Genomic DNA, 22,183 nt, shown 5'->3' on the forward strand with positions numbered 1-22,183 from the left:
CCGTGGTGGGGCATGCTGAAGAGGTGTGTGGTGTGGGATGAGTGGGTTGTGGTGTAAGAAAGGGAAGTGAATGGTGGTGCGAGGAGGTAAGTATGGCTGTGGCTGAGAAGAGACGTGCATATGAAGTGTGGCTGCAGAGGAAGGATGGGGTGTCATATGAGAAGTATAAGGAAAAAAAGAGGAATAGCGCGAGAAGGGCTGTGCTTGATGCTAAAGTGGCAGCAGATGAGAGGTGGGGTAGGTGGTTGACTGAGAATATTCAACAGAAAAAGAAAATGTTTTGGAAGGAGGTGAAAAGAGTGCAAAAGGGAGAGTCTAGGAAGGAAGAGCAAGTAAAAGCAGAGGATGGAAGGATTCTAAGTGAGATGGACATGGTAAGGAAGTGATGGGTGGATTATTTTGAAAGATTGTTAAACATAGAGGAGGAAAGGGAGGCTGAGATTGTGGTGGATGGAAGGGTGCAAGGAATAAATGTGTTGGGAGAGTTGAATGATTCTTTGATCATGAAGGAGGAAGTGCAGGAGGCAGTAAAGGAGATGAAAACAAGGAAAGCTGCAGGTATGGATGGGTATAGTATGGAATGCCTAAAACGTGGTGGAGCAACTATTGTTGACTGTTTAGTAAGATTGTTGAGTGTGTGCTTTGTGAAAGGTATGTGAAAGGTATGGTGAAAGGTATGGTGCTTGTGTGGTCCCGTTGTATAAAGGTAAGGGTGATAAGTATAAATATACTAGCTTTAGGGGTATAAATCTGTTGAGTGTTGTAGGTAAGGTCTATGGTACTGTTGATTAAGAGACTTAGAGAGGGTACTGAAGGAGTGATTGGTGATGACCAGTGTGGCTTTAGGAGAGAGAGGGGATGCGTGGATCAGGTGTTTGCTGTGAGACAGATGTGTGAGAAGTATTTAGCAAAAGGCAACGATGTGTTTTGGGCGTTTATGGATTTAGAGAAAGAGTATGATTGAATTCATAGGGAGGTTTTGTGGACTGCTTTAACCCATTGGATCCCAGCGGTGCTGGGCGGGGCATTGCATTGGGAGGGCACTAAGCATACCGCCCTCCACCTGTCGGCTCATAGTCGCGAAGCTCATAGATCCCTACCGGGGGGTTCCCTACTTTATGAAGACTTTAAAAATCCCAGTTCTGTCCAGTACTCTGGACACTGGGCTCCAATGGGTTAAGATGGTATAGACTTGATGGTAGGTTACTAAAAGGAGTGAAAAGTTTTTATGTAAATAGTAATGCATGTGTAAGACTGGGAAATACTGTGAGTGACTGGTTTCCCGTGAGAGTGGGGCTGCGGCAGGGATGTGTGATGTCGCCCTAGTTGGTCAATATTTATATGGATGGTGTTGTAAGGGAGGTGAATGCAAGAGTGCTAGGTGAAGGTCTGATTCTGGAGAATGTTGATGGTAGAGAGTGGAATCTGAAGCAGCTGCTGTTTGCAGATGATACTGCACTAGTGGCTGATTCATAGGAGAGACTGAGACAGTTGGTAGAGGAGTTTGGAAGGGTGTGTGAAAGGAAACTGAAAGTAAATGAGAATACTAGTAAAGTGATGTAATGTACAAGGTTGGTAGATGGTAGAAGGATGAATATAGTTTTGAATGGTGATGTGCTTGAGGAGGAAGAGTGTTTTAAATATTTAGGGTCACATGTTGCTGTGTAAGGAAGAATAGATGCAAAAGTGAAGTTTAGGATGAATGAAGTAGGAAAGATGCTGGGAGGATGGATGTAAAGAGAAGGTTGTATGAGGGTGTTGTGGTACCAACTGCTTTATATGGGCTGAAACATGGAATATGGGTGTAGCAGAGAGGAAAAGTTTGAATGTAATGGAGATGAGGTGTCTGAGGAGTACGTGTCGTGTGGCACATATGGATCGAGCGAGAAATGATGAAGTACGAAGGAGAACTGGAGTTGTTCGGGAGATTGCTGATCAAGTTGAGCAGAGGGTGTTGCGATGGTTTGGGCATATCTAGAAAATGGATAATGAGCGAATGGTGAAAAAGATAACTAGATCTGATGTGAGAGGTGTAAGGCTGAGAGGAAGACCACAAATAGGATGGATGGACAGTGTGAAGAGAGTGTTTATTGATAGAACGATGTCTGTTGAGCAAGGAAGAGTGGCTGTGCATGATAGAAATGAATGGAGAGAAATTGTGAATGAATAAATAATGACGCAGCCCTGAAGGGATATTCTCCCACATTTGTCTGATCATCTGATCAGGTCAGGTTCGGGTAAGGGGATGGGTCTATTATATTGTGGCAGGGGTAAACCAGCGCTGCTGTCGGGCCCTGCTGCGGATGTCACTAATTTACACTGCGGAATTGACCCTTGAGCGGTGTGGTGCAGTGAGGATCTGTCCCTTCTCCCCTTTGGGGGTAAAATGCAAATGAATGTGTTTGAGTGGACGAGTAAATTGGCAGTGTGTCGTCCTGTCTCGGCTACCTCCCTTTTCTTGGGGGAAGTAGTCTAGGTATATGGACAGATAGATAGATAGTAAAACAGTATGCGAAAGAATGTGAGAATGCTAGATATCTTTATGAGAAAGGAAAATATGAAACTGATCAGAAAGTTCAATATAAACTGGACAGAATATTTAGGTACACAAAACATGGATGAGATGTGGAAAAAATTTCTATACAAATTTCAAGAGGCATTCAGTGAATGCAAACCATGCAGAGATTTTAAAGGTACAGTTGGCCATAGGAAGAGAACAAACAGCAACTTACTCATCAGTGGAAAACTATGGAAAAAGATAAAAAGAATGCAAAGGTTATAGGAAAGGCTGAAGAAAATGAGAAAGGACAATAGAGATACGGATAGAGAATATGGTGAAGTGCAACTGGAGTATAAGTGAACGAATAATCAGGTGAGGAAGGAAATTAGAAAGGAGATGTAGAATAAAGAAACATAGCAAGGAACGTTTAGGAAACCCCAAAAATATTTTGGAAGTAGGTCCAGTCCAGGACAAAACATATGCATAACTGACCTATATATTATTGAGGAGAAGAAGGACAAAACTAGCAACCACAAGGAAATGGCAGATATTTTGGCCAAATGCTTTAGCAGTGTCTTTACAAGAGGTGCAGTGGATATCCCTACAGTAACAAGAAAACAATTTCCTGTACTGGAAACTATCGAGATTACGAGGGAGGATATAAGTAAAGAAATTAATAAATTTAAGCGAAATAAATCACTAGGGGCTGATGGAATACATCCCCGACTTGCTAAAGAGGTAGTGGAAACTATATTGAACCCACTAAAAATTATACTTAATCATTCAGTGAGGAGTCATCACATCCCTCAAGATTGGAAGAGAGCGAATATTACGACTATATATGGAAAAGGGGACAGGAGCGACCCAGGAAATTATAGACAAGTTAGCCTGACAAGTATCATCTACAAAATCTTGGAGTCCTTGGTACAAGAAAAAACTGTAAAGCATATGGAAGGAAACAAGCAATTTAGTGAAAAGCAATATGGGTTTATATCTGGACGATAACAGTACTACAATTAATAAAAGTTACTGACGAATGGACAAGAATACTGGATGAAGGTGGGGCCATAGACATTGCATACTGTGACTTTATGAAAGCTTTTGATACAGTATCACATCAGTGACTATTGGAAAAAAAAATCAGAGGATATAATATTACAGGAGATATATTCAGTTGGATAAAGGCATTTTTGAGTGACCGACAACAGAGGGTGATAGTTAATGGTGTGCCTTCTGCCTGGAGCGAAGTAGTGAATGGTGTTCCACAGGGATCTGTGCCGGGACCACTATTGTTTGTAATATTCATAAATAATTTGCCTGATGTAGTAAAACACTGTAATGTCTATCTCTATGCTGATGACACAAAGGTTTTTACAAAAATTTTTTATAATGACGATTGAAACAAGATGCAAGAGGATATAGTAGAAATCAGAAAATGGTCTCATGAATGGCTGTTGAAAATCCACCCCCCAAAATGCAGTTATATGAGGATTAGAGGGACAAATGTTGAAAAAAGAACCTATAGGATGGAGGAAGAAATGAAAGAAATACGTTCTGAAAAAGACCTCGGTGTGGAGGTTGATAGTGACTTAACTCACCATGTGCCAGTGCCGTTTTAAAATGGTCTGACATAATTCCGCAGCCAGTGCCAGTGCCGTTTTAAAATGGTTTAAAATAAAGAACTTCACAGTGACTACATTTTTCAAGGTTTGCGGGTAAAGATTGGCAGGCATGTAAGGTAACTGTTCCTCTACCATCCCTCTGGCTATCAAGGCCATACACTCACTTGCCCCCCCTCATGCTCATTCTGCCTCACTCTGCCTGTGTGCCTCACCCAGTGCTGTACATAGTGATGGCATTTTGTAAATATTTTCATGTAAATTGTAAATATTTTCTTGTTAGTGTAAAGACTATATAGTGAAGTCAAGTTGTAAATACCTTCTTGTAAGTGCCAGGACTGTATGTAATGAAGCCAGGTTGTACCTATCTTCAAGTAAGTGTAAGATAATGCATTCACAGAGAGAAAGACACAAATTGTGATAGATGCTGGAGTAATAAGTAATCAAAAAAGTGTACTGAACATTGCTATACCTTCCCAGCATAAATACCTGAGTATACCTTACATAGAAAACGGCTTTCTCTCACATACGTGGTGAGCGTGAGACAGCGGCTATACATGTACACGAGTATGCAGGACTTAATAAAACTCATTTCCGAGCCTCAGTGAGCAGTTTAATGGCAAAATTTGTTGTTTCCACATCAAAATCTATCATTTTAGTAAAAAAAAAGGTTGAAAAATGGCCGGCACTGGGGTGACCCATAGGGCTAAAAATAGCCGGCACACAGCGAGTTAAGTTTCTCAGAACATATGGCAGAGAAAATAAATAAAGCAAACAAGATTGTGGGCCTCATAAAAAGAACACTTTGTGCTCTGAATGAAGAAACCTTTAAACCTCTGTTTACTGCCCTAGTTAGACCACATATTGAATATGCTAATCAAGCTTGGTGTCCTTAAAGGATGAAAGATATTGAGGCAATAGAAAATATTCAGTGGAGGGTGACGAAGCTGATTCCTGCTCTACGAGATTTGTCATATGAGGAGAGATTAAAGAAGCTGGATTTACCCACTTTGGCTTATAGATGCATAAGAGGTGACATGACAGAGGTTTATGAAATTTTATCGGGAGTTTACAATAAGGATGTGTGCAAAGGTATTTTTATCCGGCAAGACTCGGCTACAAGAGGTCATAATAAGAAGATCTATAAACAATGAGCGAGACTGAACATCAGGAAATATGCTTTCTGTAACAGGGTAAATAATGTATAGAATGGTCTTCCTGAATCAGTGGTTAGTGCGGAGTCGGTGACAGACTTTGAAAAGAAATTTGACAGATTATGGGCCAATCAGGATAATAAATATAATTATAGAGCATGTTTGGAGTATAGCCGCCTCGACCACCCAGCTGACATGACTAACCTGAGTAGTAGTGAGCTGGACATACAGGCTTAGAGGATGCCTCCATCCAGAAGATATCTGTGAGTATTTGTGAGTATTCCTTCAGGACCTGGGGACTTGTTCACTTTCAGATTCTTTAGTGCCTTCATTAATCTCCTTACACCTATCTGTACGTAATTCTTCACAGGACAATCTCTTATGTTCATTCCTGGCTCATCACAAAATGTCTTGCTGAAATGGTCTGCTAGGGTCATTGCTTTCTCCTTGTCGACTACTGTTTTTCCTGTCATGTCGTCACTGTTGTACATTTCCATTATAGTCCATCTTGATCTTATCCTGGTCTGTATATACTTCCAAAACGCTTTAGGATTACTCTTTGCCACACTTGCTGCTCCCTTCTCCCTTCTCCTTCGTTTTTACATCTTTCCATGGTTCTCTCCTGACCTGATTTCGAGTTCGTCTATGTTTTACTTAAATTTTGGAAAGATCATTGTCATCTCGTGAACGTTCGGATTCTTTTACCTGTTTTAAAATACTTCATAACCTCTGTTTCCTTTTGATTTTTGCTCGTAATTTTTTATACCTGGGAAAGCTTTTATTTGAATGACCAACAAGATAATTTTTCTTTCCACTGCTGCTCCAGTCTCATCCTGAGAGCCTCGTAATTACCTCTTTCCTACATGTATACAGTTTTCTTACTTCCACATCTGACGTCCTCCAGATCACAGCTAAAATAGATAATTGTGTGGTCACTTTTACCATTTGGACATTCCATCATTATGTTACTGATTATTGTTTCATCATTTGACAGTAAAAGGTCTAGAACATTTCCCTTAGCAGTACCTCTAAACCTGGTTATATCATATACATGTTGGCTTACGAAACCATCCCTTAATTTTTCTATAAATTCTCTTGCATAGAGAGCATTTGGTGTTCCATCCTCTATACTTCAGTTACTCAAGTCAGTGTTTGATAGCTTGAAGTCTTTGGCTAGCACTTAATATCTTACTCTCGTTTCAAATATTTCATCCAGTAGTTTTAATAGGTCTTCATTATTATCCACACTTAAACTTGGGCTCCGAAATATAGATGCAAAAGAGTACATTACTATCATATCCCAGTAATTCAATACATAGATATTCAATATACTTGAACCTCAGATCTATTATCTTGAATTTAATATTTTCATCAACATATATCAAAAGACCTCTACTGTGTCACTGATTACATTTTTCTCAACACACACATATCCATTAATTAGGTACTTTTCCACGCTCTTCTCATACCTTTGGTTATTAGCCTTGACTTCCTGAATGGCAAATACTGTTCACTTATTCTCCATTACACTAATTCTATTTCTTAATTCATCTAGCTTATCTGAGCTTAACACATCTACATCTGTAAACATAAATAACTTATTTACACTATTTACAATATTCTTTTCCTTGATTTTTCCTGATTGACCTCTCCTCCTCCCCTCGTCTTCGTGACTCTCCTTCTCCAAGTTGGCCTCGTGACCACGTATGCTGTTCATTTAAGACTCTTGCTTCTGACCATAACCTTCTCTCCTCTTCTCTTTGGTTTTTAGTTAAATCGTGAGAAATTCTTACTCCTGCCCATTCTTGCTTCCCTTTTAAATTTCTCAGTTCTTAAATATATTCATTTTGGCTGATGTACTTTTCAGCACCACAAGCATAGGTCTATCCTTCCCTGCAGCTCTAAGACCAATCCATGAAACTCATGCAATATTATCAACATCAGTATTACAGGATCCAATTAACCTTTCAGATGCTTCCTGATCATGGTGAAATCTCTCTTGGGCCTCAGCAGAATTGTTTCTTTAATATTATAAACCACAGTGTTGTTTTCACGTGCTTTTCTTTCATTCATCTAAGCCTTCAAGTGACTGCTTCTCCTGAGACTGACCATCAGGCGCTGATCCCTTTTTATCCAGTCTCACATTAAATACAGAAATTTTATCCTCCATCTCCTTAAACTTAGCAGCAGTATTATCTTCCATCTCCTTTATATTGACAAATGTTTCACTCCGTAGTAATTGATTAGTCTGAGTCATGTTCTTAACCACAGTTGCAAATTTATCATGCTTCTCATTGAGCTCTACTTGCATCCTTTCTATCTTCATAACATGCTTGTATATTCTCTCATACCCGACATCACATAAGCTGTATATCCAGTGAAACTCTTTAGAGGACAGATCATTAACCCGCCCCGTCCCGACGACGTATGGGTACGTCACCACGATTTGCATTTGCCAGTCCCGGCGACGTACCAGTACGTCGTGCAATTGCAATGTGCATAATTTCGACAATTTTCAAATTTCGCGCTTGATTTGCGGTACGTACCCTCGCCTGACCTTCCCCTACCTGCCACCAGGCGGGGACACTCGGCGACCCCGCGCGACCCGTGCTAGCCCGCCACTCGTCCACCCACCTGGTAGCCACGGTCCTGCTCAGACATGGCTAAGAGAGGTCTCTCAGAGAGCGAAATTCAAGTCGCCCTGGACACCTTTACCGGCGACAGTGATTCCCCACTGGATGACAAGGAGATGGACAAAGATTATGTGCAGCCAGAGGAGGAAGAAACCACCAGCAGTGACGAGGAAGTTCCGTCACCAAGGAAGCGGCAGTACATGACTTACCGTGCTGCTAGAGAGGGGCAGGAGGCAAAGAAGGCACGTGGTATGTCATATCCCTATCCCCAGCGTGCCTTGGAAGCCGAATTCGAGGTCGAGGACGAGGACGAGGACGGAGACGTGGGACGTGCTGCCATGTGGTATGGGCGGGAGGTGATTACGCATCATGGCCCAGAGCGCACACCACGTTGTCTAAGCAGGTATGGGCCTAGCATTCTGTTTGGGGCGGTAGGAAGTGAAGTGGAGGGAGTGGGGAGTGACATGGACATTCCTGGGATTAGGGAAAGTGAGAGTGAGGTGGGTGAGTCATTGCTCTCCCTACGCAGTGTGAGGCGGCAGAGTGGATCACGTGGGCCAGTGCGGGTGTGTTCCTTATCACGTGGGGTTGTGAGAGAGAGGGAAGGTGGGGAGGAACCACTCCAAAGCACGTCTTATGCTCCCCAATATCCCCTAACACGTGGTCGAGCAAGGTTGCGTGAGAGAGCACGTGGTGTGGTAATGGAGGGGGAAGGTGTGGAGGAACCACTCCCCAGCACGTCTTCTGCTCCCCAATATCAAACTATTTCATCCCCACGGCCCCCTAATGTTCCTCAAGGCCGTAAGGGTAAGGGAAAGGGAAAGGGTAAAGGCAGAGGGAAGAGGAGTGACAGTGGGGAAGCCCTCCGTACTCCTTCTCCCCAACCTCCCCAACCAGGATCTCCTCCCCACCCAGACGAAGGCGGTGATGGGGACGAGGGATTTGTGTCGTGGGATTGGGAGGATGGGAGTGATTTTTCTCCCCTCATTCACCCCTTCACTGAGCAGGGGCGATCTGGCTGCATTGCACCAGGCATTCACTGTAATTCAAGCAGGTTGGATTTTTTCCACCTGTTTTTCAGTGAGGCCTTCGTTGATCAGATCGTGCTTCAAACAAACCTGTTTGCAAGCGGCCAGCGGCTAGAAAGTGAAAGATTGGGAACAAGGAGTAGGCATTCAATGATTTATGATTACCCTGTCTCCATTCCAGAAATGTTCTTATTTTTTGCCCTTGTCCTTTTGATGGGTATAATAAGAAAAAATAGAATTCCTGCTTACTGGACTAGGGACCCTGTTATGTTTACCCCCATATTTGGTCAAGTGATGAGCCGTAATCGGTTTCAACAAATTCTAAGTCGCCTCCATTTTTATGATGCTAATGACCCTGCAAATGCAAACAACACAGACAAAATGAGGCGAATTAGGCTGGTCTTTGATCACCTCAGGCAAACCTTTCGATCCTCATTCTATCCCTATAGAGATCTCGTCATAGACGAGAGTCTCGTGTTGTGGAGAGGCAATATTTCATTCAGACAGTATATACCCAGCAAAAGGCACCGTTTTGGGTTCAAGATCTTTGTTATGTGTGACTGTAGGACTGGATACGTGCAAGACATAGTCTTGTACACCGGTGCACAGACAGACATAATAGATGATCGAAGTATAGGACTTTCTGGAGCAGTGGTAAAGACGATGATACAAGACTACCTTCATCGTGGTCACGTTCTCTATCTCGACAACTGGTACACTAGCCCTCTTCTCGCTCGTTATCTTCACAGACATGAAACGGAAGTCTGTGGAACCGTAAAGGTGAACCGGCGTCACATGGTCAAGGTAGGGCGGAAACTTGCAAGGAGTGAGGTTGTCTTCTTCAAAGCAAACAACATCCTTGCAACAATGTGGAACCACAACAGAGAAGTAAGCCTCTTGTCCACGGTTCACCGCCCCTTGATGCACCGTACTGATTCTGTTGATTACCATAGCGAGAGCAGGCGTCGTGTTTGGAAACCTGAATGTGTCATGGACTATAATATAAACATGAGCCTCGTGGACCAGTCAGACTCCATGATATCGACGGTAGAGTGTGCCAGGACCACGATGAAGTGGTATAAAAAACTGTTCTTTCACTTGCTAGATATCATTGCTCTGAATTGCCACCACCTTCACGCCATGACCACAGGAGTTCAGGAAACCTTTGAAGGGTTTGTGAGGGAGCTCACACGAGAAATCTTTGCAAAATATGCTGTTGAAAGGCCCCAACAGCGCCCCCGCACTGCCCCTATTACCCACACTCCCCAGAGAATATCCGCCCGCCATTTCCCCACTCCTATCCCGCCCCAGCCCAACAGACCTAGGCCCCAGCGCAGGTGTCACGTGTGCAGTCATTCCCAGGTGAGACTCACGACACAGAGGAAGGACACCCGCTATGAGTGCGTGCAGTGTGACGTGGGTCTGTGTATTCACCCATGTTTTAGTGAATATCACACGTTGCTGCAATTTTAGCATGGTGTGATTGCGAAAGGACGCAGAAATTATGATGTAAATGCGACAGACAGACGCTCTGTGAAAATATCAGTCATGTGGATCGCCAAATATTAGTATAAAGTGCCTACGGGTAGAACATAAGTGCAAACATTGGGTGTAAGTATATAAATCTGCCCTAAGTTGAAACTTACATAGAGAGGGTTGTTTGATGCGATATTCTGTCGCTCTGTGCAATAAATGCGGCCCCTTATTATAAATTTTCTATTATGTTTCATTCTTACGGGTAAAATATAAGTTCAAATTATTGTATATGATGATGTATTTTCTAAGTCAAATATTCATAGCGTGTCTATAAAGATAAGATTTCCTGACGCTTAGTCGAATGAATAAGGCACGTATTAGTCAAAATAAAAGTCAGCAAGTGATAAAGTGAATAATTAGTATATAAGTGTGTGAGTGAATTAGTATATAAGTGTGTGAGTATTATGTATGACGTAACATTCCTTGCGAGGGTATTTTCAGGCGATATTCTCACGCTCACTTGAATAAATAATGGCATTAAGTATGTACAGTGCATTGGAGGGGTGTAAACGTGTGTAATGTAAGTGGGAAAATATAATTGGAGTGAATAAATAAAGTAGATGATGAAACACGAGTGTTTGAGATCGTGGTTGCTACGTGAATAGGCGCTAGCATATCGCTAAATGCCCTCGTAATGAATGAAAATAATTGGAAACCTTCACAGTGGTGGGGGAAAGGTTCTATGTAAATGGGAAAATAATTGGAAAGTGATAAAACAATTTGGTATGTTGAAATACGAGTCATAGCGAGTGCGCTTACTAAGCTGATGTGCGCTAAACTTATGCTGCATGTCATCAAAATGAATGAAAACATCTGAAAACACTTACAAACAGTTGTAATTGGTAAATTGTCATTGAAACAGAAGTATACAAGTAGAAAAAATGATCGGTAGACTCATAACAGAAAATTAGCAGATAGCATGATACGACTCGGACCTAACTCGCTATGCTCGCGCGATGGTACAATGCTTATTTTTCCTATATATGTGTCTGAAATACATTATATTGTTACTGTTATTGTTTATTAGTACAAATTCAATAAAGGTAGAGGTGTTGTGTGTTGTTTGTCCCATTACTCCTTACCATAGAAAACGTTAACGCATATCCAGCCCATTACAGAATACGATACCTGCGGGGGGAAACCGCACCTGTATAGACCACTTATAGACCGCAGAGACCACTTTCTTCAAGATTTTCCATAGTTTCTCGACCTAAGCGGAAGTTTCATAAGAAAATAAATTTTTCCAAAAAGGCTCGGGACTGGGGGATATCATAGGTGCGGAAAGGCTCGGGACGTGACGGGTTAACCATATAATTGTAAACAGACTTAGGAATATTTTCACAGGTGATGTGAAACCAAAAACTACATACTTCACAGCACATAGCTTTATCCTCTGTATCCACTTCTGAGCAGGATTTCCGACAATAATAATGATCACTGTCCTTTTCATTATTAACTATTTCCCTCTTTGTTGATCCTGAGATGTCCATACTGCCTTTGTCCATATGCTCCAGTCCTCCTGTGAATCCTGTCGCCATCTTGAGAGATCCTCAATGTAATTGTTTACTCTTGCAGAGTTTGTACTATACAGTTCTCTTTAAAATATTACTTCGCTCATGTAAATCTTTCTTTTTCTATTTCCATTTTTCTATATCTTGCTTTGAAACAATGTTTACAGGAGCAGTCTCTGACACGTCCACCTCACACTACAAAAAATAAAAAATGCGTGATTATAATACATGTCAGCTACTGATGGTGCAGAGCAGTTGGTTGGGTGTTGTTTGTCCCAGAGCTGAAACCTAACTGCCGCCGTAGGCAAAACTGCTCGTCTGAACGGAACTATAGCAACATGTGGCCTCCCATCCTGACTGACAGTTTTATTGCCGCCGCGGTTTAGCGATCCAGACGGTCGGTGGCGGCTGCCGTTGCGACTATTTTGCTGCTCCCGCCTCATGTGAACGGTCTCACTGGATTCAATGTTTTTGTAAACCTCGCAACAAGAACCCCTGCGGGAGAAACCACTCGTGTGAAAGCAGCCTTAGTGAGGGAAGGGGGTGTGGTGTGGGTATGGGGGAGGGAAGGAGGGGAAAACAGGGATATCGGTTTCCGGACGGCGACCTCGACATCGGTTACCATGTTTCGATCTCCACTCATCATTGCCAATTCTCGAGATGTTGGCTGCTAAAGTTGTTAAGGTAGATTGATAACACGTTGGTAACTCTTGACATCTCCAATATGCGTTTATCATGGTGTTTAGAGTTTAACAGTTCCGTAGTCTAGCATTATATCTTAGGAAAGGGTTAAGAGTATTTCCAAAGCAATTTTTCTGTATAGAGGCTTGCAACTTAGTGGTAAGTTTTCAATATTGCTAGTACTAACTTAATTACAATGTCTGATTCATTTACTATGCATATCTTGAATGTTATACATACTGTATATTTCTCACTAGCAGGGGTACCCGGCATTGTCCACAAAAAACCTAATGGTTGTGCAATACCGGCATTGCCTGGAACTTTGTTGACCACTTCCCTTGTTGGAAGAGATACTTGAGACTCCATTCAACCCACTGAACATATGTCCCTTCTCGGGACCATTTCCCCAGGGATATGCTCCCCATGCACCTATTCCTACCATGGACCTATTTTCTCACTATCCACTCTGCTCATCCACTCACCCACCAACCCACCTACAGAACTCATCCACCCACCAACCATGCACTCACCCTTCCTACCCACTCATTCACACTCACCCACGTTGTCTTACCACACCACATCTTTGTCCACCCACCCACCCGCCTATCCAGCCCTTCCACATGCACCTGTCCAGTCAACCCTTTGCACCCACCCCACCAACCCTGCCCACCCCACCAACCAGTCCACCCATATGGCCCATTGTAGCTAATAATGGCATGACTGTAGAAGTAAAACCTCTGTGGTAACTGACTACTATATTTCCACCATGTTGACTTGAAGATTTTTAATTAGTTCTAAAATTGCCCATCAGATGTGTCACTTTAGTAAATGTAATGTACACATCTAAATTCGTCGTGCAGAGTGTCACCTGTTAGAACTGTTTGAAGAGCTCTGCATGCATCCTTCCCGATTTCCAAAGAGGATAGAAATACAGAGAGACAAGGACAGACATTTTATATATATATATATATGTATAAGGAGTCGCATGTCTTAAGGGCCCAAGCATCAATAAGAAAAAAAAAGAAACAAGCTTTTTATTTAATTTTTGTTTATTATAAACCTGAGGATAAACTTCAAAGGCATCACCTTGTGAAAAGAAAAAAATCTCTCTCTCTCCCCGTCTTTGCATAAGGCCATGCGTAATAATACGTACGGCAGTAGTGAAAAAAAAATTGTTTTTGGTTATTATAAACCTGAAGATAAACATCCAGGCCATCATCTGGTCAAAAGAAAAAAAAAATCTCTCTCTCCATCTTTGAGTAGCGTCATGCGTAACTTTGCATAGTGGTGGAATTGTTTACGGTGATGCACGGCCACCACGGCCTGAGCTGTGGCTCGCAACACGACGCTACCCAGCCTGAGCTGTGGCTCACAACCCACAGGTTAAGACGTGCGACAGTCTTCAGGGTCGAACGCACCAAAAAATGACAGAAATAACCTCCCTGGGAGGCTATTTCTGGCGTTTTTTTTTTATTACTAGCACATTGGGTCCTTAAGATGTGCAACCCCTCAAATATATATATATATATATATATATATATATATATATATATATATATATATATATATATATATATATATATATATATATATATATATATATATATATATATATATATATATATATATATATATATATATATATATATATGGCATATCATTTTATGTGAATTATACACAACCTTCAAATTCTCAGATGAGTCTCTGCTTGCTGTATTTTTGCCACTCACTTGGCCTGCCCTGCTCTTACACTCCGAAAAGCGTTGGTAGATACACCAAAAATGCGTAGCTCCAATCTGAACCAACAGAAGGACACTAAGAAAAGCCAGCACTTTGCAATTTTAGCAACGCTTCTCAAATTAGAGCGACTGTAATGTATACATCTAAACTCGCCTTAAAGAGTTACTTGCACATCTGTTAGAGCTGATTAGAGTTCTATCTGCATCCCCCTCGATCTCCCTAGAGTACAGACACACTGACAGACACACACACATTCTCTACTTATCTATCGATATGAAAGAGTCGCGTTGATTCTTTTTTTGTGCTTCAATCACGTTCAAACCAAAAGCCAGAGACCCTCAGACCAATATATATTCTGAATTAGGGTGACCCAAGGATGGTTTGGGGGGGTCAAAATTCAGATCTGGGTCATTTGAGGTCACTGGTAGAGTGTTGGTTTGGCCCAGGCAACGACGGGTACCCCTGCAGCCCAATTTTTGGCATGGAGACTGACATAAGCCCCAGTTCATACACAGGCTATGTAAGGTTGACCTCCGAGATCATTTGAAGCCACCGGTAATAGTAAACAAGAGTCCACAAGTGCTGTGCGTTAGTCTGGAAAAGCTAAAATAGAAAGGGCCTGGACCACTTATATTCCCTCTTTGAAACCATGAGAGGTACATGGTCTTTCTGGAATAGAAGGAAAGATTAAACCAGAACAAATTGGATTAGAGTGTTCACCTTTTTGGCCCGGGCTAGTATATATATATATATATATATATATATATATATATATATATATATATATATATATATATATATATATATATATATATATACAGCGAGAGAGAGAGATAAAGAGAGATGGATAGATAGATAGATAGATATAGATAGATAGATCTGTGGTACAGTGGTAGAGTGTGCATTTTCGTACGTGGGAGAACCAGGGTTCGCGCCCCACCAGGGAATGTTCCCCCGGCCACATACTGCTTCTTCAGACATAAGAGGTGTTGTGGTTGAGCCAGCCATAAAGTATGCTTGCACCCAGTCGCCTTGCCCGGGCCGATTACACTTGTTTCACGGACTACACACGCATCCAAAGCCACTCCAGCATTACAATGGCACTTACAGGCACTTCTCACCCTACATACAACCTCTACCAGACAGCCTAAGCCACTTCGTAGAGATACATTGGCTGTATCGTTCCCACTTCGGTTGGGATAGGCCGGTCCTGCAGTGGATACTCAAATGGCTGATATACAGTATATATATATATATATGGATTACATTTGCATCCTCTGCTATGACAAATATTTGTCGGTACAGTGTACTGTACGTTACTTTCAACAGACATAACGAGGCCGTCTGGGTGGTGGTGGTGGGAGAGGGTGATGCAGGGGGTGTGGATGCTGATGATGGTGGTGTTAACACAAAGCTACGTGGGCAACCTCATGTCCCTCCTGGCCGTCAGACACATAGACCATCCCTACCAGACCCTAAGAGACTTCCTGGATGATCAAAACATCAAATTGCTCATCGCTGCTTTTGCCACAAAATCAACATTTTTCAAAGTAAGCATAATCCAACTCCTACTACAGTCAACAGTATTAAACTGTACTTTTTTGCGTTACTAACATGAATCATATCGATATCTGTACATACCTATCTATCTATCTATCTATCTGCCTGTCAATCTTTTTATTTATCTATCTGATCCTTACTCATAATTCACTAATACCATAAAAGTAAAAATTAGCAGCTTTCCTTCCACTCCATAAATACATAAAACTTTCCCTGTTTCTTTCCTACTAAGTTTTCCCATAATATAATCAGACCCACAATTCCATAACTACCTAACAGTCTTTTACGTGGTTTCCGCACTGTAAAAAAATATCCAAGCATCCCTTACCACTCTTAACACGCTCACATCGTAACTTATTGTTATTACTTTATTCCCCAGCCATTCGGATATATTCCTAACCTCCTCTTTAATTGTTCTGTCACATTCCTTTCCTTTAAGCACTTGGCCTTGTTTTGTAAGATTGTTTGTTTCACTTCCATTACCTGCACTTCATATTGAAAAAGAATCGCATTATTTTTAATTCTATTTGCTTCCTAAGATTCGAAGTATTGTAACATTCGGATTTCTGTTTGTTTCATGAGATTCAAAATACTGCAACATTTTGCTTTGTATGTGGTTCCTGAGATTCAAAGCATTGCAGCATTTTTATTTCTTTTTGGTTCCTGAGATATCACGAGAGTGTTATTCCCATTTGATTCATGGGATTCAAAGTATTGTAACATTTTGATATGCCAGTGGTTCCTGAGATTCACAGTATTGGATCGTTTTGATTCCTCATTGATTCTTGAGATTCAGTGTATTGCAATATTTTGATTTTGACATGCATCATAACATTCAAAGTATTACAGCCAAAGATTCAGTGTAGTGCAACATTTTTATTCCTCTTTTGTTCCTGAGAGTCACTCCTTTTTCAGACTGTGCAAAGTGGGATGTGGCGTGAGTTTGCAGATATGTTTGACACCGAGCGAGTGACAACTACCACATACAACAACCTACTGCCAGACATCATCAAATATGCTAAACCTGGCACTCATGCCGTCTTTGATGTCGATATAAACTTTTGGAATTTCATGGCTGCAGACTTTTCTCAAACAGGTCTGGGTTCATTTAATATTTTTTATGATAATATATAAACTCCAAACAGGTGAGGGTCGATACTACTTGCTTTTTTTTTTTTTTTTTTTTGTCATTTGGAGTCAAGATTCCAGTGGCTTGAATGGAGAGTGACTGGGAGCGAGGCTTATTCTGTTGGGTAATTTTTGCTTAGTGTTTCATTAGATTGTTTTTTCTGTTTCTCTGGACCCTACCTCACCCCACATGGCGTGGAAAGATTTGGAAAAAGCGCTTTAGAAGAATAGCAATTATATCATAGGATGATGTGGGTTGTCTTTCAGGCAATACAGATCATTTAAGAAAATTTATTTGTCCTAACAACCATTTAGATTCAGTCTTGTTAGTCAACAGAGGTTAAATTCCAGCTAGTTTAATTCATATTTGGGTATATTTAATTAGGCTCGTCATATGTACTCATATGTAATATAAATGTGAATGTAGGTGAATGTAGGGAAGAGTAAAGTGATGTCATCGAGAGAAATGATGTCACTGAATGTACAGTGAGATTGGATGAGAAAGAAATGGATAATGTGAGTGCACTTAAACACTTCGGTTGTGTGATGTGTAAGGTTGGAAGTAGAGGGTGAAGTGCTTGAAAGGGTACAACAAGGAAGAAAGGTTGCTGGTTCTTTGAAAGCAGTGATAAGGAATAGGGAATTGAGCATGGAAGTACGAAAGTCGCTGCATGACTGTATTGTGATGCCAACTCTAACGTATGGAAGTGAAGCTTGGATCTTGTTGAAGGGACACGAGTGAAGAGTGAAAGGAGTGGAAATGGGTTATTTAAGAGGAGCATGTGGAGTCACATGGAGAGACAGATTGATAAATGTGGAAGTGAAGGAGCATTGTGGTGCAGGTATGGATATGATAGAAAGCTTTAGGAAAAATACATTGAGGTAGTTTGGCTATATGGAGAGGATTGAGAGCGAGAGACTGACGAGGAGAGTGTGTGTCAGTGAGGTGGAGACAGGGAGAGGGAGGGAGAGGCCAAGGATGAGATGGAGGGATGAAGTGTAGAGGTATATGAGAGAGGGGTGTTTGAGCTGGGAGCACGGCAGTGAAATGGCGGGGGACGGCGACATGGAGGCGATTTATTTGTGCCCACCCCTTATGGCATTAAGGCGTCTGACAATAAATAGAAAAAAATGTGGTCAAATTATATCTGATCACTTTAGGTCTCTTCATATTAGCTCACGTCCAGTCAATACATATCCTGAAAGGATTCATTTTCTGTTTCTCCTTGTTTTTCATGTTCTTTTTGCCTACACTTAAATTTCATGCCCTCTCGCCTTTAAAAGTGTTTGTAGAATGATGTTGTTTTGGAACGAGGAGCAAGCTCTCTATGGGCACTGGAATAATCTTCAGTATTAAGGATACGAGGATTAGCCAAGAGTCTGGAATGAGTGTGTTATGGCACGTCACCTCTTTCTAAAGGTTACTGGGTAAGAAACGTCTATATGTGGAATCCAAGCTACTCGTTTATACTTTCTGAAAGTAGCATAAAACTCTATATACCGGTGAATCGCAACGTGAAGGCTTATAATGGGAGAGTAGTTTGTGAATAATAGGGTACCCTCAGAGAGGAGAAAGACATTGGTCGATAAAGTGTTCTTAGCTTATTTTTTAACGTGGATACGAGACTTGTAAGATCTTTTGGTGTTAAAGAAAACATCATATGGGACAGGCGAGAAAGTGTTATTGAGATATCTGAGAACATTGCAGAGTATGTGACTGAAAACTATTATTTAACCCCTTAACCATGGGCCGTCACTTTCGTGACGCTTGGGAGCAAAGGATCATACCGCGGGGCATCACGTTTGTGATTCTGTGTTATTTTGAATTCACCCGGGCTTTCAAGTGGTGGCCTGTATCATCTATCAGTACTGTCAATGTCCAACACTAGTCAGCACTCCTAATCTCATCTGTACTCCCATCCATTGATGACAATTTAGCCATTTCTCCCCGTTCTTGACTCCCCTCCCTACCTCCCCTCCATTACCCTCTCCTCTCGCCTGCCCGGCCTTGCTACGCTAAGTATACTTCCCTGGAATTTTCCACTGATTTCATCCATTGAAATAAGCCCTATGCCCTATTCTTATACCAAATAACTTATACAAAAAAAAATAAGGTAAGTGAGAGTGCCATACACCTGGAATTGGCTAATTATCACCTGACAACACCTCATGTGCACTTGTTCACTAATTTTCACTGTTTATTTCCCCCTGAAATATGCCATATAATCTATTCTCGTAATAAAAATATATATAAGAAAAGAAGGGAGAAGCCTAAGTGATATTTACATTCACCTGGAACTACCTAATTATTGCAGGCCACCACACTGTATTCTATGCTAAGTAAATCTTCCCTGGAATTTTCCACTGATTTCATCCATTGAAATGAGCCCTATGCCCTATTCTTATACCAAACAATATATACAAAAAAAAATAAGGTAAGTGATAGTGCCATGCACCTGAAATTGGCTAATTATCACCTGACAACACCTCACGTGCACTAATTTGCTAATATTCGCTGTTTACTTCCCCTTGAAATATGCCATATAATCTATTCTCGTAATAAAAATATATATAAGGAGGGAAGGGAGAAGCCTAAGTGATATTTACATTCACCTGGCACTACCTAATTTATCATGTATTGTCTAGATTTCCTGCCAATCATTTCATAGCTATATATTAGCAGCTCTCACGAGGCTGACATTGGCAGTAATGCTTTCTCCCTCGGTACCCCACCAGTATCAGTTTACTGTTGTCTTTCAAGGTGAAAGTAGCTCGGATTCGCGCCTGCTAACTTCCGCCGCTTTTTAGCCCCATGCAAAGGGCCCTGTGACCTCTACCCCCTACTAAACCTCGTGTGGAAAGAGGTAAAGGGCTGACAATTGATAGAGAGTGACTATGATCTTTATGGTGAGTAAAACAGTGCAAGTAAAATGGTAAATAATGTGTAAATAATGTGTAAACAGCAAGTGAAAGCAATGAATGTAAATATAAGTGAACAGTGGAAAATAGTTTTATAAGTTACTGCAAGCGACAGTGGCTAACACAGTGTAAATAAAATAGAAATGCAAATAATGTAAATAAAATAAAGAACGTAAATAGAAATGTAAATGAGTAGTATTGTAAGAATACGAGTATATATACCAGGAGTAATGAAAGTGAAAGTTTCACTCTATGAGTTATGAGAGTGAAGGTGAAAGTGACATTCACTCTCAACGCCAGTATACAGGACGAGAAAGTGAATGCTACGTATTTTACTGAAAAAAGAAATTGAATGCCTACAGTGACAATAAACTACTATTACTGAAGGAAACTTATGGATAAAGACTGTAGATATATATATATAAGTGTTATATAGTAATAGAAATATAAACTGTGAGTGTTTTTATGAATAATAAATGACAGAACACCAGCAGCGAATGATGTCAAGTGGGAAGGTCATACTCTCTCGTAATTTTCATTGCTTTCACAGTGTTTTTTTTTTGGAGTATGGATTCCAAACTATTTGAGAATCATAGAATAGTGTTTCTAATGATAATATCAGGCTGTGGTAATCATATTACGGGTTGTCGGGAAGTGTAAAGAGGAAACTTCGTTACCCAACTTCAGAGATCTCCACAAGTCCTACGGTACTTGAGGAAGGCTCAACAAACGTCCCAGGAGAAAGCTGAAGGTATATGCCATAAACATAGTTGATTTTATTATTCTAGGTCTAATAACTGATTTTTGGCTAATATTTTTATAGAGTCTGTCGGAGCGCGAATATGCCCGCGGGAGCCGCAAGTCAAAGCAAACAAGCCCACGGTTAAGGGGTTAATGCTCAGCCAGTCCAAATGTGCCATGGTTATAATTGGTTATATCGGTTGATTACTGGATGGTGAAAACGATTCTCATGAAAGAGGCCCGGATACACAAACGCACTTACGATCAATCTCGAGTCCTAACTCAGGTTCTGATTTGCAGGAAGGACAGGGAAGGTGTCAAATATTCCTCTGTGTCTTGTTCTAACTTCACTAATCTTAGCTGCGACATATAAAGTACTGCAGATTATAACTGTTTTCTGCAGGAAGATCAGGGAAAAGAATGCAAAATCTTGTCTACAGTAGTTCTTACAATAAAACTATATCTAAGTTACGATGGGGAATCGATCGTAAGTATGTTTGAGTATCACATACCAGAATACTCATGGGCCCGTATTCTCGTCAGTTAAGGAAGCTCCCTAGCACCATTTCTTAAGTGACTAATTTTGCTTATTACACGTTATTGTCCCAGTGCTTGTTATATAAATCATTCTAATATCGCCATGGTCTGCATAGATAACATGCCAAAGGCTGTCAGTCAGCCATATCCAAAAATAAATCGCTAAGGAAGAGGTAATATGGAGCCTCCTTACTAGACGAGAATACCGCCCATAGTGCTAATTCTCGACAGGTCAGTGCGATTTCTATATGAGCAGGAGCAGCTACTTACCACTGCCATTAAGTATGTTGGCCCAGAAGAATAGCCCTCTCACTCCTGCCATGGATAGAGGGTAAGTGTGCTGAAAACAATGGTCGATCTACCTGCCAATCACTCAGTCAATATGTCAGTCCAACTGTCCGTCAGTCTGTCAGTCCATCCCTATATTTCATTACAAACACAGGTGACTCATCTTTTAAGAATGAAATATTAGTCTGAGTGACTTCTGAAGGTTGGTGGAGGCGTGTGTAACGGCAGGAAAACTGCCATAAATTGTAACGGCTTAATGTCATACATTTGGGTCATCCTCTCAGGTCCAGTAACTCAAGGAAAAGAAGTTTTATTAATACTGATTGATTGATTGATTGATTGATTGATTTGTATTTCTTTTACTTTGTCCCATTTAGGACAGGAATCCAATTTCCCGTGGTAGTTGGCCAGGCACAGACGTGACTGTCACCTCCTCCTCTCTTGTTGGAACATCAACATTGAACATAATGGTTAGAAGGAAATACCACCTGGTTTTGATAATTTTTTGCCATATTTTACTTGCATAGACTTCATTCTTGACGCCTGGCGCAGAACCCAAACTTGAGCTAAAGAATCAATCTGTGACATGTACCCTAGATATTAACACA

The 22,183-nt window shown here is 41.1% G+C and overlaps 1 protein-coding gene across 1 annotated transcript in view; it reads left to right on the top strand.

Annotated features, from left to right (window-relative positions):
- The window catches only part of LOC145398694 (ionotropic receptor 93a-like), a 53,173-nt gene that overhangs the window by 19,677 nt on the left and 11,313 nt on the right, over positions 1 to 22,183 (top strand). Inside the window, exons 2-4 of the mRNA XM_080271495.1 lie at positions 15,732 to 15,952; positions 16,878 to 17,058; positions 21,519 to 21,618. Of these exons, the coding sequence (XP_080127621.1) occupies positions 15,773 to 15,952; positions 16,878 to 17,058; positions 21,519 to 21,618 (461 nt within the window). The 5' untranslated portion in view covers positions 15,732 to 15,772. The remainder of the gene's footprint in view (positions 1 to 15,731; positions 15,953 to 16,877; positions 17,059 to 21,518; positions 21,619 to 22,183) is intronic.

This window comes from Coenobita brevimanus, chromosome 46 (genome assembly GCF_032717465.1).
Source record: "Coenobita brevimanus isolate Jiangsu-jjx chromosome 46, ASM3271746v2, whole genome shotgun sequence".
NCBI lineage: Eukaryota > Metazoa > Arthropoda > Malacostraca > Decapoda > Coenobitidae > Coenobita > Coenobita brevimanus.